The sequence below is a fragment of the Musa acuminata genome, unplaced genomic scaffold, assembly GCF_036884655.1.
Source record: "Musa acuminata AAA Group cultivar baxijiao unplaced genomic scaffold, Cavendish_Baxijiao_AAA HiC_scaffold_500, whole genome shotgun sequence".
Lineage (NCBI taxonomy): Eukaryota > Viridiplantae > Streptophyta > Magnoliopsida > Zingiberales > Musaceae > Musa > Musa acuminata.
Window position 1 is genome coordinate 91,519 of NW_027020745.1, and position 17,222 is coordinate 108,740.

The following is a 17,222-nucleotide window of genomic DNA, read 5'->3' on the forward strand; positions in this document are numbered from 1 at the left end:
CCACCCGAGTTACCGAAGACTCTTCCACCACGCAGAGGCATGGATCACAGCATCGAGCTGGAGCCAAGAGTGAAGCCTCCAGCGAGACCACCCTACCGCATGCCCCCGCCAGAGTTGGCAGAACTCAGGAAGCAGTTAAGTGAACTGCGGACTTGTTCGACCAATTGGGCAAAGCTAAGTATTTCTCAAAACTCGACCTTCGGTCGGAGTATTGGCAGGTGCGCATTGCTGAAGGCGACGAAGCGAAGACTACCTGTGTGACCAGGTATGAAGCGTTTGAGTTCTTGGTGATGCCTTTCGGCTTAACCAACGCTCCGACCACATTCTGCACTCTCATGAACCAGCTATTCAAGGAGTATTTGGATAAGTTCGTGGTCATCTACTTGGACGATATCGTCGTCTACAGTCAAACGCTTGAGGAGCATGTCAATTACCTTCAGACGATTTTCAAGGTTCTCAGGGAGAACACTTTGTTCGTGAAAAGGGAGAAATGCTACTTTGCTCAAACTGAGATATTATTCTTGAGACATCGAATCGGTGATGGCACCATTCGGATAGATAAGTCGAAGGTGCAAACAGTTGCAGAATGGCGAACTCCAAAGAAGGTGCTAGAGTTGAGATCCTTCCTTGGTTTCGTCAATTATTATCGATGCTTCATAGCGGGATATTCGAAGCGTGCAACCCCACTAACGAAGTTGCTGAAGAAGGAGCAGCCTTGGAAGTGGTCTGACAAATGTGAAATAGCATTCCAAGATATGAAGGCTGCTGTTATAGAAGAACCAGTGCTCAAATTGCCAAACTATGGGGAGCCTTTTGAAGTCCATACAGATGCTTCAGACTTCACTATTGGGGGAGCACTCATGCAGGAGGGTCATCCGGTGGCCTACGAGAGCCGCAAACTCAACGAGACCGAGCGGCGGTATCCATTGCATGAGAAGGAGATGACAGCAGTGATCCACTGTCTACGAGTTTGGCGACACTATCTCCTCGGATCGCGATCTATGCTGAGGACGGACAACATCGCTCTGAGCTATTTCCAAACTCAGAAGAAGCTCTCCCTAAAGCAGGCGCGTTGGCAGGACTTCCTGGCTGAATTTGATATGACAATGGAGTATAAGCCTGGGAAGGCAAATGTCGTGGCCGATGCATTGAGTCGGAAGGTGGAGCGTGTGAATGCCGCCCAATTGGAGGGCGGAAACCAAGCAAGTCAGTTGCACTCCAACTTCCTTTCCAGAATCAGGGATGGACTGTATAGTGACCCCCAAGTAGTTATCCTAATGCAGCTCATCAAAGAAGGCAAGGCACGACGATTTTGGGTCCAGGAGGGACTCGTTTACACAAAAGGGAATAGAGTTTATATTCCCCGAGTGGACAATTTAAGGCGTGAACCCTTAAAAGAGTGTCACGATTCCCTTTGGGCTGGACACCCAGGCATTCACAGAACGTTGGCTCTCGTGGAGAGGGCCTTCTACTGGCCGAAGATGGGGACTGATGTGGAGGAATATGTTCGAACATGCCTTACTTGCCAACAAGACAAGGTGGAGCAGCGGAAGCCGGTGGAACTTTTGGAGCCGTTGCCCGTACCAGAAAGGTCGTGGGAGAGCATTTCCTTGGATTTCATATCAAGCTTGCCACTTGTAGGGAGACTTGGATTGATACTCGTGGTGGTCGATCGGTTTTCAAAGTATGCAACTTTCATTGCTGCTCCCCTACACTGTTCAGCAGAGGAGGTGGCCAAGCTTATGATGAAGATTGTGGTGAAGTATTGGGGAGTCCCACACAATATCATTAGTGATCGAGATGCTCGGTTCTTGGGAAGATTCTGGACCGAGCTATTCAAATTGTTGGAGTCGAAGTTATACTTCTCTACAAGCCTCCACCCCCACACGGATGGCCAGACTGAAAGGATAAACTCACTCCTGAAGCAATATCTCCGGCACTACGTGAGTGCCAACCAACGAGATTGGGTGAAGCTGTTGGACATTGCCCAATTCTCCTACAACTTGCAGCGGAGCTCTGCATCCAACAAGAGCCCCTTCGAGATCATCACAGGACAACAACCGTCAACTCTGCACACCATGGCAATTGGGTATACTGGGAGTAGTCCATCAGCCTATCATTTCACAAAAGAGTGGCATCGAAATGCAGATATTGCGCGGGCTTACTTGGAGAAGGCGGCAAAAATGATGAAGAAGTGGGTAGACTTGGGAAGGCGACCACAAGAGTTCAAAGTTGGCGATTTGGTGTTGGTAAAGCTCCAACCGGCATCACTCCAATTCTTTAGGAACAAAGTCCACAAAGGATTGGTGCGCAAGTATGAAGAGCCCTTCCCAATTATCAGCAGGTTAGGCAACGTCTCTTACAAGTTGCAGCTGCCGGCGTGGTTCAAAATTCACAACGTTCTTCACGCCAGCAACCTAAAAGCCTACCACTTGGACCCGCAAGATGCTTCCCGAAGTGTTCCAACTCGGCTACCTCCCATCACAACCTCCTACGAGAAGTGAGTTGAAACCATTCTGGCGGACCGCAAGATAAAGCTACCCAACGGAGCTAAGCAGATAAAGTACTTGGTGAAGTGGTGAAAGCTTCCCCGAACAAAAGCCAGTTGGGAGCCTGAAGACGCCTTGCGACATGAAGAAGAAATCATCAACAACTACCAACAAGCGTCGACGAGGGCGTCGACAGTTTAAGTGGGGGAGAATGTCACGAACGATCGTCGCGCACTCGCAACAACTCCGTTCAACGAACCGTTCGTCGCTCACACCTACATGTACAGCTGTTTGACAGCATGTTTTCTCTTAGTTTTGGGTTATTTTGCTTGTAAAAATGTAAGTTCGAACAAGCTGCAGCGTTACAAAGCGATCGCTCACCGAAACGAGCAAAACAGCCTAAAACAGCTCCGTTTTCGCGTGCCGCGGGCTGATTTCTGGAATCTGCCTATGCTCACCAAAACGTCAGCCATCTCAGCCCCTTTGAACCCCCCGGGTGGCACAGGGCTGGATGGGGCTTCGGATATATACCGGGCGTTGAACACTCTTTCGCAAGTTCGCAAGTTCGCAAGTTGCCTTGATGGGAACTTGTTGTCGCGCCCGGGACCAGGTGAGTGGTTGTTTGTGGGCTTGCAGCTGTTCGTTCAACCTTCTAAAGCCCTTGTTTTCCCCCTCTCCCTCTTTTCTCTTGTGCACGCAAGGTGCTCGCTGAATTGCTTGTAAAGCTTCCCCTTTTCGCGAGATGTCGGGACTTGTCCGCCGCTCGTTCTTTCGAACTAATCAACTTTATTCTTTTACAGGTCCTTCGGGACTTGCGAGAGGTTACAAGTGGGCTGATCCTCGCGGAGCAATATCGCAAGGGCGAAGCGCGACTTAGGCAATGCAAGCTAAGTTCGCGTCTTTGCCGCAAAGGTGACCCGCGACTTAGACAACGCAAGCTAAGTTCGCGTCTTTGGCCGCAAGGATGCCTCACGCCTTAGGCAATTCCAGCTAAGGCCGTGACACTATGTCACTTGCTAAGATTGCAGCTTTTAATTGCCATCCATGTGGTCACTCCCTCCATCACATTATGATACCAGCTCCATATGTTCTGCCATCTCCTACATTTACTTACTGTACACATGAATTAATAACTTGGATCTCAAACTGTACCCAGCTCTCACCCACATTAGGTTGATTTCTGCAGAGGAAACGAAAGAAACATTGCAGAAACAGGACCAGCTATTGGACACTATTCGTTCTCATTTGGCACCCTAAAGAAACAAATATTGGTGATTCGTTAGCCTGCAATCTTCGTAAGGTGTGTCTTCCTAGGCCATAAAAGTTAAAATTATGGTGCCCTTTCTACAGGAATCTCTTCCTTCTACCTGCTGGATTCTTAACAAGATGCAGAAATTTAGAAGGGTTGTGAGGTACTGTCTGATCTAGAATCATGTGATATACCTTAACTTCCCATCTGTCTCTGCACAGACACTGATGGACCGTAACAACTATTATGAGGGAATTCCACAAGTTTGCATCCCAAGACACAGTAAGTAATTTGGGTTCCTCGACGGTGTTAGATTGCAGAACGACTAAAAGCAAGAACCCAAGAGAACTGTCCGATATATGTACACATTGCAGCATGATGTGGAGGACAGTTCTCCTCATGTTACACAAAGTGCTTGATGGTCTTTGTTTCGTCTAAGGAAGAAAAGAAAACAATAAAAGGAAATAAAATCTTTTACCAGGCACACGGGAAAACAGAAGGGGAACAGAAGGAGTTACAGGAGATTGGTGAAGAAACTTCAGATCAAACTACACGAATTCTCTTCTTGGGAGGGAGAGGAAGGAAGACCGAGGTAAGATCGGGAGTAACGGCGTGGAATTCCATGGAAGGAGCCGGCGGTACCCTCTTCGCCGGCTTCGGCTTTCTCTTCGCCGGCGTACAAACAAGGACGGGCTTGAGAACGGTCTCTTCCGCCTTTTGGTGTGACGCACTCTTCCTCTTCGGTTTCGGCAGCATCGGGACGGCCTTCCACGGGCTTGTCCCGCGTCGGCGCAGTCTTTATGGGCGGAAGCAGAGGCAATTCACCTACGACGACGACGACCGCCTCGGAGCCCATGGCTGCGGAGATCAAGAACTGAAGACGAAGGCAGTGGAGGCCACAGGATTCCCTTGAGAGGAGCAAAGAGAAGCACACCTCACAAGGTGGTCGGCTCGGAGAGGAATCCTTGTGGTGGAGGAGAAGAGGAGAAGAAGCTGAGCAGCAAATTTGGAGGGAGAGGGAAGGGCGAAGGAGTAAATTGGAGGAGCGAGGCAGCAGCTTCGACGTTGTGGCATCTCTACGGCTGTCCTCGACAAAAGAGAAATGCCAGGATCCACGTCTTAACGCCGCTTTCGGCACCCTCCTCCATTTCCCCGGTGAACCAACTTTTCGTCTCCTTTTTTCTGTTCTCGCTGCTCTGCTGAAAGCGTCGTCGGCAGTGGGCTGCGGACGACAACAAAGCATTAAATAACCGGTTAGTGTGGAGAGAGAGAGAGAGAGAGAGAGAGAGGCACCATACTCGATCAACTTGTTCATTCCATCGGTCGTTGTCCCCAACTCCATTAGCCTTCTTTTGGTTTATTTTTCTCTTCCTTTTTTTTGTGTCCGAGTCAAGAAAGGTTGTGTCGACAACAGACGAGGAGAATATGAAGGCTAAGGTAGACTCTTTTGCACGAGGCAAACTGTGTAGGGTTAATAAAAAGTAACTTCGATGTTCCTATCCTTCTTGGATGCCATGGGACCTATAATTTTTGTTAATGGGCGCAAACAACAAATTAATAGGTTAGATTCTATTCTATTCTATTCTATTCAAACACATCCGCGCATCTGCCACGCTAGATAAGACATGGGCATGACCCTTTGATGGATCAATCACGAAGAATGGTTATACGGCTTTACCTTTGAATCTACGTCAAAATGGTCAAAGTTACCATGGAAACTATCACAATCAAACTCCACTATGTATCATTAGACACTTCAATTCTGTATCCATGTGAAACTAATCTTCCTGCCAACATTTATAATACAAACTCAATAAGAGACCTTCTTTCATGGGTCTCATTTTGCTTTCATAGGGGGCATATCAAAATTGTTCCTTGAGGCTTAAATTACCAAACTTGAGCTACTTTAATTGCAGGAGTAAATTCCAAATGGTAAAAATGGTATGTATATATAAACGACTATTCAGGAAGAAATTTAGGCACTCTAACCAAACAATCTTATTGATTATTCTAACAAAAGTGAAAACAGCATGATACAGACTCCACTAAACCATTACAGATAACAAAGCGATAACAAAGATCAAGCAGACAATTTGTACCTATTGCTGCTCGGTTGTGTTATCAAGGCTAGCCAAGAAACTGTACCACGACACCAAGTGATGTTGTCAGAACTACCCCTTTGATAGGCCTCCTGTAACAGTTTCTTTGCTGCTTGTTCTGGATCTTGTAGGGGTTTGACAATAGCTACCACCGCCTCCTGAATTTGGAACCAAATGAAAAAGAAAGGGTTCAATCTTCGGAGATGATATTTCAGGTACCTACTTTTTTTTTTGTTTTTTGTTATTTTCTTCTTTTAAAGTATACCTCATTCGTTCGTGACAACATCCCACAATCAGTCACTTGCAAGGATGAGGAATTCGAGAGATCCATCAACCGCTTCCACCTGCATTCAACAGTAGTCGAAGCAGTCAAAGGCATTACTGTCAGATGATGATATGTCTCGAGTCTTGAAGACAATAACATTGTAGGAATAAAGTGATAGGTCAGAGATCAAACATGAATTTCTGGATCTGCGACAACAAACTGTTTCAGGTGCCTATCACCAAATGCACGAGAAACGGCAAGAACACCACCGACACGCCATGTCCCTGCAGTTACAGTTGATCAGTATTTATATAACGAAATGATCTAAACTGATAAAAAATGATGGAGGAGATCAAGTACCAGCCCACATTACAAAGCCCCCAGCATCCTCAATCCTTTGCTCTCTCATCTGTTTGGTCAGGCTTGTGATCCCTTGAGACAGCTATAGCTGCAAAAGTTACAAAAAATAGCGTGAGCCGAGTTCCTAGTAAAGAACTAAACTTTTAAGAGGCTCAATCAATAATTCAATACAAGATTCTGGTGATTGTATTCTATTTCAGATACTGAATTTGTTAAAAACAGAACCTTCAAGCACATCCAGAGAAAATCATCTCCATATTATCACCATCAAAATAGAGTGATTGGTTTAATTATGAGAGCTCACATCAACCAAGTACCACAACAGGTTGATTTGCCAGGTCTCTGTTGTTCAAAGTACCAAGAACTGGCTTTTGACCATGATGCACGAGGGACAAAAGGTTTCTTTCTCTAAATTACCAAGCAATCAGAAGAATTGCCGTTGCAATCTACTGCACAAACTAGAAGCAAAACTTACCATATGGGGAACAAAAGACTTTTTTCTCTAAATTATGAAGCACCCAGAAGTTCGTTTGGTCAACTACTCTATCATGATCAGAAAATTGCTTTTGCAATATATTGTAAGAACCAAGAAACAGAACTTGCAAGTAAAATGGGTGCTCTACAAGAAATTGGCACAACTGTTTGCCTCAGAAAAGGACTTGTTGCAACTGATGCCACTGAAAAACCAAGAATCAGATGTTTGTATCAAGAGGTTCATAGAATACATAAACTTTTGTATTAATTGAGCACAAGTTGAGATGCCAAACTCGATTTAACAAAGAAAAAGTGGGAAAAAAAAAACAACGAAAATTAGAACCACAAGCAGCTTTTAATATGCTAAATAAAAAGTCTTTATTAGTTACAATTTTCAAGATAACTGGATCGAGTGATGCAACAAATTCTAGATTGATTTTTCGACCCAATCAATTGAAATGAGAAGAGATTGCATGGATATCTTATAAAGAATACAGAACAACCTCAACGGGCATAAGAACAAACATAAACAACAGGATTCAATGACAACAAGTATGTCAACAGCACCACACAGTACTGTTTATTGCCATTCATAAATCAATCAGAAATTTGAATCTAGTTAGAAGGCAATAATCTCAAACTAAAGATGACCACATATAGTAATTGAACCATGAGATGAACAAATGGGCAAGCAAACATCCAAACAAAAGCAAATGGTAGATCACGGATAATGATTATGGAAATATGTAAAATGTTAAATACCAAGCTCTACATACATGAGGGATGATTTTTGATAAAAAATATGTAAATTTGGCAAGAAAAAATAATGGAGACACAATAATATCTACCTAAAGTTCCATATAAAAAATATATTCTTTAACACTGAACAAAACAAATAATGGAGAAATATGCTTATGACAAGCTTCAGGATTAAGGAAACATCAACTTCCATTGTCATCCTGTTTTGTCATTGGCGTGAATAGTTAAACTCCCGATCGTCGAAGTCTACGATTAGATGGTTTTGACAAGGGTCAATTCCAGAATGCAAGAAATATAACCAACAAAATGTGGACTGGAGGATAAAAGACCGTAGAATAATAAATCACACCAATAAAAATCCCATTTGTAGATTCCAAGACATGTCATACATCTAAAGTGGTACCAAAACCTACTATGTACAGCGCTAAATGGAAAGTTTCATCAAGGAACAACACTCAAGCGATGAACAAAAAATAGTTCTTAGATCATACATTAAAGACAAGATAACATGACTAAACTATTAGTATACAATTTCACCAAAAGTATGTAGCTATGAAACCACTGTAGCATCGATAAGTCATAAAGACATTAAGTGCAATGGCTTATAGAAGTAGCATAAAAAAGTGATTATTATTCTTTAAATAATGCTGTGTAAAAATTGGATAACTTAATATTAAGTTTCCAATCCTGTTTAACTTGCTAGTAAACTATTAATCTTCAAATCTCATTTCAAAAAGAGTACATGCAATACGAGAGCGTAATGAACTTTAGCACCTCATCCATCATCAACAATTTAAATCCTCATTTATCACCATAAGTGTGCAGTTTCAGCCATTTCTGAAGATTTTTTCGCAGGTTCAATTCTCCAATTTCAGGCTTAAATTCTGTGAATCCAAACAGGAATATGTTCTCTTTCTCCTTCCTGTCTATACTTTTTTATATTACTATATTTTTGAAGAATCTGAAACTATATGATTATTTGTTTCAATGTGTTCAGTACACCAGAGACACACAGAGCTACTATAGCATTTGGCAGGATCAAGAGAAGGCCAAAAAACTTTGTTGGTCTAGAACCTACATATATCCTAAGAACCTAGATGTCACTGGTGTCACATTCTAAATATTGCTCTTAAATAGGTTGGGTTGTCAGAATACAGTTAGTAAAAAAAAATGCAGTAAACTCCATCTAAATTGAGCCGGTTTAGTTCTAGATTAAGTACAGAAATCCGTTACACATAATTGATGATAAGAGAACTGATTTAAGGATGAGGGGCCTACCATCTCCTCCTCTACATATGACAGCTCTAGAGTCCCCAACATTTGCAACGAGCAAACGATCACCAACAAGGACAGCTGTTGATGCAGTTGAACCCGCCTCTCGGTTCTGGCTGTTCTCAGATTTCAAAAATTCTGCGTCCGTGTGGTTGTATGCATCAGCTGAAGGTAACAGCACAGATGAATTTCATAAGCCAAATATTATTGTTCTCTAAAAGCTCTTTCATAGTACAAAATGCAAATCAGCACCACCTATAGCTGATTTTGTATCGGTAATGAACTTTGGATGCCTGAGTAAGTTGCTGAAGAGGTTTTGTTTAACATACTCTGCTACTTGGGCACCGCCATGACCTACATAACCACTCATCAAAGCATCAAAGTCTAACGTTAGGATATTGAATGTATAAGCAACTCTCCACGAGAGAAATTTACCCTAGAAAAGGATTGAAAGAAGCAAGTTAATGAATGGGTTTTCTATGTCAGTTTTACCAAAAATTTGCAAATACAAAAAAAAAAAAAGATAAGACATTCTAAACATAACAAAGACAACAAAATACTGCAGAAATTTTACCATCAAAGACCCCAAACAAGCCAACAATTTCTCCATCAACGCTGTCAATTCGCGTCTCATAGAAGTCTTCCATCGAAGATCTTTTCCCCGGACAGCTTGCATACCCATAACCAAACTTCCCATCTTGACTGTCTTGAAAGAAATAAGCATGAGTTTTAATGTTAGATTGACACGCAAGAGTAGGATGTTTCTTTACAGCCTACTTTAGGCAACATATTCAACTGCAGATTCAAGAACCACAATTAACAGATAGGAAGCAGTTCTATGAGTTTATTCAGCGTAAAAGAACCATGTTTCCCATGTAAGTTCACACATCCATATCTGACGAACCATCTCATAACTTGTTTGTCAATTATTAAGGATCTAACTTATATTGAATTATTAAGGAATAAACGACTGTTTATACATAAAAAATAAATAAATAAATAAATCTCTTCCAATAACTAGCTAGTTTGTCTTCGAATTAGAACTCAAAATATATGAAGCGAATGCTAGCATAAGATCAGCTCGAAAATCGCACGAGATACGAAACATAAACAAATCTAGAAAAGAATATCGTAAGCCTTAATACGACTTCACAAGGAATAAACGAACGAGACCTGAGTCCTCCCCCGCTGACCGGAGCACCGTCTGCTTGAAGCCCACTGATGGAGTTCAAATACCCCATCTTCCCTCCGAAATATTCGCCCCCCAAACAAAGATCAAAGTGAGGGAAGATCCCACCGAAACCACCGAAACAAGAAGGCCGATCCAATCAGCCTGGAAAGAAACCCATGCCCGATTTCCTCACACTCGAATCAGCCGTCGATCCCCACCGCGACCAAATTCACCCCCTGCAATCGACATCCGATACCCCCTCCCCCCCACAAACGTTTACCACGTCGATCAACGGAAGCAATCTCGAACTCCAAAAAGAAAAGAGGGCAGATGAAGAGATCCTTCACCGAGAGACAGAGAGAGAGAGAGAGAGGAGACGCCGAGCACTGGTTTCGATCGCTGGCAACGGGGAAGAAACGTCGAGGGAGGAAACAACGGATTAATGGTGGGGGGTAGGCGGTGGGTTTTGAGTAGAAGTTAAAATGTATGAATGGATATGCTTAGGTCTCCATTTGGTACCGAAAATAAATAGATAAATAAATACACATGTCTCAAGAAAAATAACTTTAATTGAGCGTTAAAGTATAATTAATTAAGTTTAATTGACTAAATCGAAGATCTAATTAGCAATATATGAGCATACATAACAATGCTATAATAACAATCAAAACTTAAAAGGACAAAAAATGGTTGTAATAAATCATACATTTGTGTGTGAGAGGTCACTTCTATCTTTCCTTTGCGTGCTTGCATTGCTTAAGTGGTTGCCATCACGTAACCGCATGCCATCGTTATACTTGTCGCTTGTTTGGGTGTTCTTTTCGATGCATGATTATTCCATTTCTTATGAGATATATATATATATATCGGGAGGAAGCATAATATAATGCAGCTTAATTCCCGATGGAATTAACGTGATGAACACCGACATTTTCTCGAGCATAGTATATTAACATGATAGAGCTTTTTTTCTGGGGGATTACCGATGAAATCCATGTGGGGAAGACGAGCACGTCGTTGACTTCGATCGGAAGCTGTGGCGAGGATCGAAATGACTCAGGCAGTTGGCAAGTCAACGCCTCAATCCACCAATTTTTAGTGAGGATGAATGCGATGCAAATTCCCTGTTGCATTAATTTGGTGGTATTATATATAAACACAACAATTTTCATATTTATTGACTCGGTCAATCTCTGTAAGTCGATTGTCATTTGCCCCTCGAACAGCAATTTAATGCATATGAATGTGAGGGAATTCTCTCTTTTTTTTTTTTCTCCATAAAAGAGTCTCACGTTTTCAGAAATTTTCCGACATCAATTTTTTTTTTAACCTAATACCGATTACAATATTTTTAATACGATGTTATAGTATTTTAGTAATACCCAAAAAATAATATAATATAATATATTTATAAATATAATTATTTTGAAAATATTATTTTTTACAGTATTTTTATTTTATGTTATAGTATTTTTCATAATATAAAATATTATAACTATATTTTTTATTGCATTGACGATTGTTTCTTAGTATTACTGAAAATACTATAATTGGATCGATTCATCCAACTAGTCCACAGAAAAAGGAAAAAAAGAAAAAAAAAAAAAGGGTAGATAATTGGATATTTCAAGGATTAAGCAAAAAATTAAGCGCTATTAAAAATCTGAAAAATGAGAAGTTTCTTTTTTTAAAATCAATATGTGTATATATTGATTTATATGCTAAGTAAGCGGTGGTGGTTCGCTCGCCCGCGGCACCTCCCTTACGGCTTTCTTATTTAAGTTTCCGCGTCCCACCACCGTGCTTGTATGTATATATATACACATGTTCTTGTCATCCTCTGCGTCTTCTATCGACACAACTTTCTTCTTTAAGGACCGATTACCATATTCATAAACTCTGACCATGAAACTATATATATTTCATATTTATTGTATTAAAATAAAGTGAAAAAAATATCATTCTTCATATATTTTTATGAAAATGATAAATAGTAATTACATTTAAAATTACCATTTGAGATATCATATGAAAACCTCAGTAAGACATTATCCATGATGATAGGGGTAATAATGGCGACATGACGTGTCACGACGACTGCCCCACCTGGGCGCCACTCTGCCCAATGAGGAAGGCAATAACGCTGACTCGACACGCGCTGACGTCATCCACTATCAGGCAACGACTTCCGACCCCGTGCACTTGACCACGACAGGAGAGGACGACGACCGACCCTCGCCCATACCCTGCGACAGTCCGGTTCTCCACGCAACGTTAGTAACAGCGTCAGACGTCGTCAGAGGTACGATCCTGCCTCCCACAGGCGGGCACATCAGGTAACGCTAAACTACCCTATAAATACCCCCGAGTTCTAAACGAAAGGGGGGACTTCTCCACGGCAGAAAACTCCCTTCCACATCATCTGACTTGATCGTCGGAGGGGTCGGGCCGAGCTTCCGACCCGACCTGTGTGCAGGAACGAAGGCAAGGTCGCATCTCCCAGTCACCACGACGAGGCTTCACCCCCCACGCTACGTCCCATTCGGACCGCCGTGACCGGCCACCCCAGTTGTCCCGAGGAGCGCCGCGTCGGATCCCCGCGCATTCGGACCCGAACCAAGCCGCGTCGGCCCCGAGGCCACGGCATACAGTTGTTCCCCGTAACATTTTGGCGCTAGAAGGAGGGCATACTGCCCGAGACCTCCTCGGCCACAGCCTACCCGAGACCTCCTCGGCCACAGCTTGCCCGAGACTTCCTCTGCGCGGCCTGCCCGCCTAAGTAGCTCCTCGGCCACTGCCTGCCCGAGAGCTCCTCGACCCCATGCTGCCCGAGACCACTCCTGCGCGGCCTGCCCGCCTGAGGGGCCTACCACCCCTACAACCAAGCCCAACTTGACCGACGAACCACTACTTGAGGTTCCTCGGCCACCCAGAGCCACCACTGCACATCCAACCCTCGTCAATTGTCAAGCTCCATGATTCCCACACCCCTGGCAATGAACCGGCCTTCGCCCGACAGAGACGGTTCCTTAGAACCGAAGCCATGCCTCGGACTCGCCTTACGGCAACCGACGCATAACTTCCATTGGGGGGGGAATATGATGAGGGTAATAATGGCGATAAGACTCGGGCTGACGTCAGCTGTCTCGGATGACGCATCGCCCCTCGGTTGACCTGACAACACCTGGTCAAACAAGACCAGAACGCCAACCGAGGCACGTCACTATCCTACAGGAGCCCAGCCCCTCACGTGACGCCAACACTAGTGTCAGACGCTACCGGGAGTTCGATCCTGCTCCCTGCTAGCAGTCCTACGCACCACCTTCACTATAAAAACCCTTGCATGCCAAGGGAGAAAAGGAGGGAGAGGACAACACAAAAACACCCTCAAAACCACTCCACTCCACATCACTAACTTGATCGTTGGAAGGGTCAGGCCGAGCTTCCGACCCGACCTGTGTGCAGGAACGAAGACGAGGCGCCTCTCACCGGACGCACAGGCGAGGAGCCCCTTCCCAGAGGAAACGGCGACCCCCCTCCACGACCGAACCGACCCGAGCCGGCGACCTCTACAGTCCCGAGGAACCCCCCTGGGAGATCCCCGCCATTCGGACCCAGAACAAACCGCGTCGGCCCCGAGGCCACGGCGTAAAGTTGTTTGCACTAACACATGACATCTAACGTATCGAGAAAAAAAGAGGGAAAAGGAAGCAGAGGTTACTTGGTGTTCGGGGTTTTAGCATCATCCCATTTGAATCAAGATTTCGGTACTTTTTTTTGCCGGACAAGACTTCCTGAGATCTGACCACTGAATTAACCGACGATGAGTGATCTAATTATGAAGTTGCATGAGTTTTTTGCCTTTCCAAATCTAACTACAGATATAATTCCATTAAAGATTCTTATCTGTTGGGCACATAGCGCATTAGTTCAGCCCATAATGCTTTAATAACTCATAGCTCATATTAGTATTTTCTTTTCTTTTAACATAAATCCTAACTTTTTTAATCTAAACGTGTGCAGGTAAGGTTGAAAAAAGAGGACAATGACGATTGTGGACGAGGTTGAGAAGAAAAAAAAAAAAAGAAAGGAGAAACTGTAATATTGGCAATTAAGGGCAAAAAAAAAAAAAAAAAAAAGAGAGATGAAGATGAGAATAATGCAGAGGTTCCTTTTATGACTTAAAGCATGCGGTAAGTATTATTTAGTATGTTATATTTCTTTTTTTTCTTAAATTTCAAAGCATATGAATTCGTTGCCGACGTTGTATAGAGTGCAGATTGGTTATAGTTGCCGAATGACAAGATGTTGTTGCTCGACAGGGAACGCATGCATGCATGCATGCATATGAATCAACTAAACAATCCTCTTCTCTTTCAGGACATGTGAACTTTTTCTTGCACAACCTGTTTACTTTGCAGAACCTGTCTATGATATGTTATACCTTCTCGTAACAATTTTAATATTGTCTCCCAAGAAATCATTTCTTGCTGTTTCATTCACAATGGCAGAAAATTCTACTAACAGAAAACCCTCTATTTCATGATATTTAATCGTAGCATTGGACACATGAAAGACAAAAATTTTCATTCAACTTCTCTTCTCTTATCTACGAACAGTTCCTCTTCTTCACCGCATGGCCGAAGCGTATTAGAGTAAGGGATCAATAGTGGGTAACTGCATCCCAGCGATCCCAGCTTCTTGAGTTCTCCATCCTTTATATCATAGCTATATGCCTCGCTATCTACGGTGAAAACAAGTGACGTGGTCATCGCCACCTCTCTCAGCACGACGCAGCTCACGTTGGGGGGTTCCCTGAACCCTATCTGGCCCAAGCTCACCTCATGCACCCTTACCCATCCTGGCGGACCGTCGTTTGTCTTCCTCAGCAGCCACAGTCCGATCACCCAAGTACACATTTCGTAATGGATTAGGCACAGCGACTTCCCCTCCCACTTGCCTATTCCGATCGTGTCCAAGTAGGCGACGGCTGCTTCTTTCGGCAGAGGGATGATCTGCGTGCGCTCCTTCCTCACATCAAAGGCGACGACATAGTGGTCGATCCTCTCGTACGATTTCGAATGTGACGATGCCCAGAATACGACGTCGTCGCAGACCACCGGGTGCTCCAAATGTAGTTCCATCCGACCGAAGTCGAGTTCCTTGTCCATCGTCCACACCCTCGCAGACGAGTCATAGACCTGACAGCGGTGCAACGAGCTCCCTTCTGGGGTCCGTGAAAGGTAGACCAACTTGTAGCTTTTCGTCACCCCATCTCCATCGTTCATGAATCTCACCGCGATGCCGATGCCGCCCCATGTCCAATACTTGCTCGGCGGGGAGGGCAGCTGGCACCGAGTCCCACGGGCCGGGTTGTAGACGCATAAGGCATCATCTTTGTTATGCAAGACAAAGACGAGGCCACCCGCTGACCCAAGGATTACGACTTTCCTGTAGGACAAGAATTCGAGGCTGCTTCTGGGCACACCGGCGTAGGGGTCAATGAGGAAGAAGGGCCCAGGAATGTTGCGGATGTGGGGAAAGAAGCCGGAGATGACATTGTTGTGGTACGTCTGTGAAAGGAGAAAATGAGAATCTGATGAGAGCTGGCGAAAGGTCTTGCAAACAGAGAGGAGCCTAAAGAAGGTCTTTGCTGGGAGGTAGGAGAGGATCTCTGCCAGCAGGTTATCGGGAAGGGGACGACCGCTACTTCCGAGGTTGATGCTATGACTGCTATTGAGCATACCATCCATTCCAACCATCAGAGATTTGGAAAAGTACAACTGTCCATTATATAGAGAATAGAGAAGGCCGATGACTCTTAGTGTGAGAAGATATCGAACTTTCATCATCTGAAACTGAGAAATGTTTCGAGGACCGATTACCATATTCATGGACTCTTTCCATGAAATTATATATATATATATATATATATATATATATATATATATATATATATATATATGTATATTATATATATATATATATTCATATTTATTGTATTACATTAAAGCTAAAAACATATCATCTTCATATATTTTTGTGAAAATGACAATAAGTAATTACATTTAATATTACCATTTCAGACATCATATGAAAATAGTAGTTAATTATTAGATTTAGTGTGATCCTTCTAAGCACTCTCCTCTGTTAGACATTATCCATGATATCTAACTTGCCAAGTAAATGATAAAATTGATTTGAATTAAGAGCCTTAGTTATCACTAAGATCAATAGATAGTGAAAAGATCATTAAATTGCTCACGTTGCCTCTGATCACTACTTTTTCATAATTCAAATAAAGAAAATAATCATCTGAAAAAAAAAGCCATTTTTAGTTTCAAAATTTTCAGATAAACATAAGGATGCTAAAGATACAATAGTTGTGTGAGGGATTATTTTACTACTGATTTTGAATGTTTAAGGGTATTTTTAATTTATAGAATTGCTAATTTTTAAGGAATCTTGAAAAAAGAACATTCGACACTCGAGTAAATTGAAGACTTCCAAGTTAAGAATGCCAATATGAGCCTTAATTAAGAGTCTTAAGAATCAATCCACTTCAAACCATTTTTAGATAAATTAATTTGAGATGGTAGATTATGATACGAACAAAATGGACAAATGAGGGGTGACCATAACACCAAATCTTATCGCAATGTGACTTACATGAGTGTAGGACAAAAGCAAAATCCAATGTATTCGGGAAGATAGTGAGATTTGTTACAAGGATGATCAAATTAGGGTCGAAGTTGTGTCTTTTACTCCAATTTTTGGAATTAATCGATTGCTCAAACTTGGCCTACTCTACATATAATTTCTAATCTTAACTTTTCATACCCTTTGAATATAAGTAAATTTAAGATTTTCTAAGATCTATGGATTTTGGTAAAAAAGACTCGATCTAGATGACTACATAATTGAATTATTTAGTGGATGTTGGAATATCATAATGGTCCAACTGATTTTAATTTCATCATTTTCATCATAGGTGTATGCTTATTGATGATTGACTAAAGTTTTTCTTTTTCTTTTACTGATGCAAGACTCATAAAGTTATAAGTGGTTTTTAATCAATGTTATT

At 42.7% G+C, this 17,222-nt stretch overlaps 1 protein-coding gene across 3 annotated transcripts; it reads right to left on the reverse strand.

Moving 5' to 3' along the window:
• Positions 1 to 4,087: 4,087 nt before the first annotated feature.
• On the reverse strand, positions 4,088 to 10,770 carry LOC135660681 (probable protein phosphatase 2C 59). Of its 3 annotated transcripts, XM_065176416.1 has the most exons (9): positions 10,141 to 10,767; positions 9,542 to 9,669; positions 9,223 to 9,321; positions 8,974 to 9,132; positions 6,463 to 6,550; positions 6,295 to 6,386; positions 6,103 to 6,181; positions 5,838 to 5,995; positions 4,088 to 4,960 (listed from the first exon to the last, which is right to left on the reverse strand). In XM_065176416.1, the coding sequence occupies exons 1-5, from the start codon at positions 10,206 to 10,208 to the stop codon at positions 6,492 to 6,494; spliced, it is 513 nt and encodes a 170-aa protein (XP_065032488.1). In that variant the 5' UTR covers positions 10,209 to 10,767; the 3' UTR covers positions 4,088 to 4,960; positions 5,838 to 5,995; positions 6,103 to 6,181; positions 6,295 to 6,386; positions 6,463 to 6,491. The 3 variants fall into 3 exon arrangements, with proteins under 3 accessions (XP_065032488.1, XP_065032487.1, XP_065032486.1); XM_065176415.1 differs by lacking the exon at positions 4,088 to 4,960 and having other exon boundaries at positions 5,669 to 5,995; XM_065176414.1 differs by lacking the exons at positions 4,088 to 4,960; positions 5,838 to 5,995; positions 6,103 to 6,181; positions 6,295 to 6,386; positions 6,463 to 6,550 and having other exon boundaries at positions 6,557 to 9,132; positions 10,141 to 10,770.
• Between the last annotated feature and the right edge of the window lie 6,452 nt (positions 10,771 to 17,222).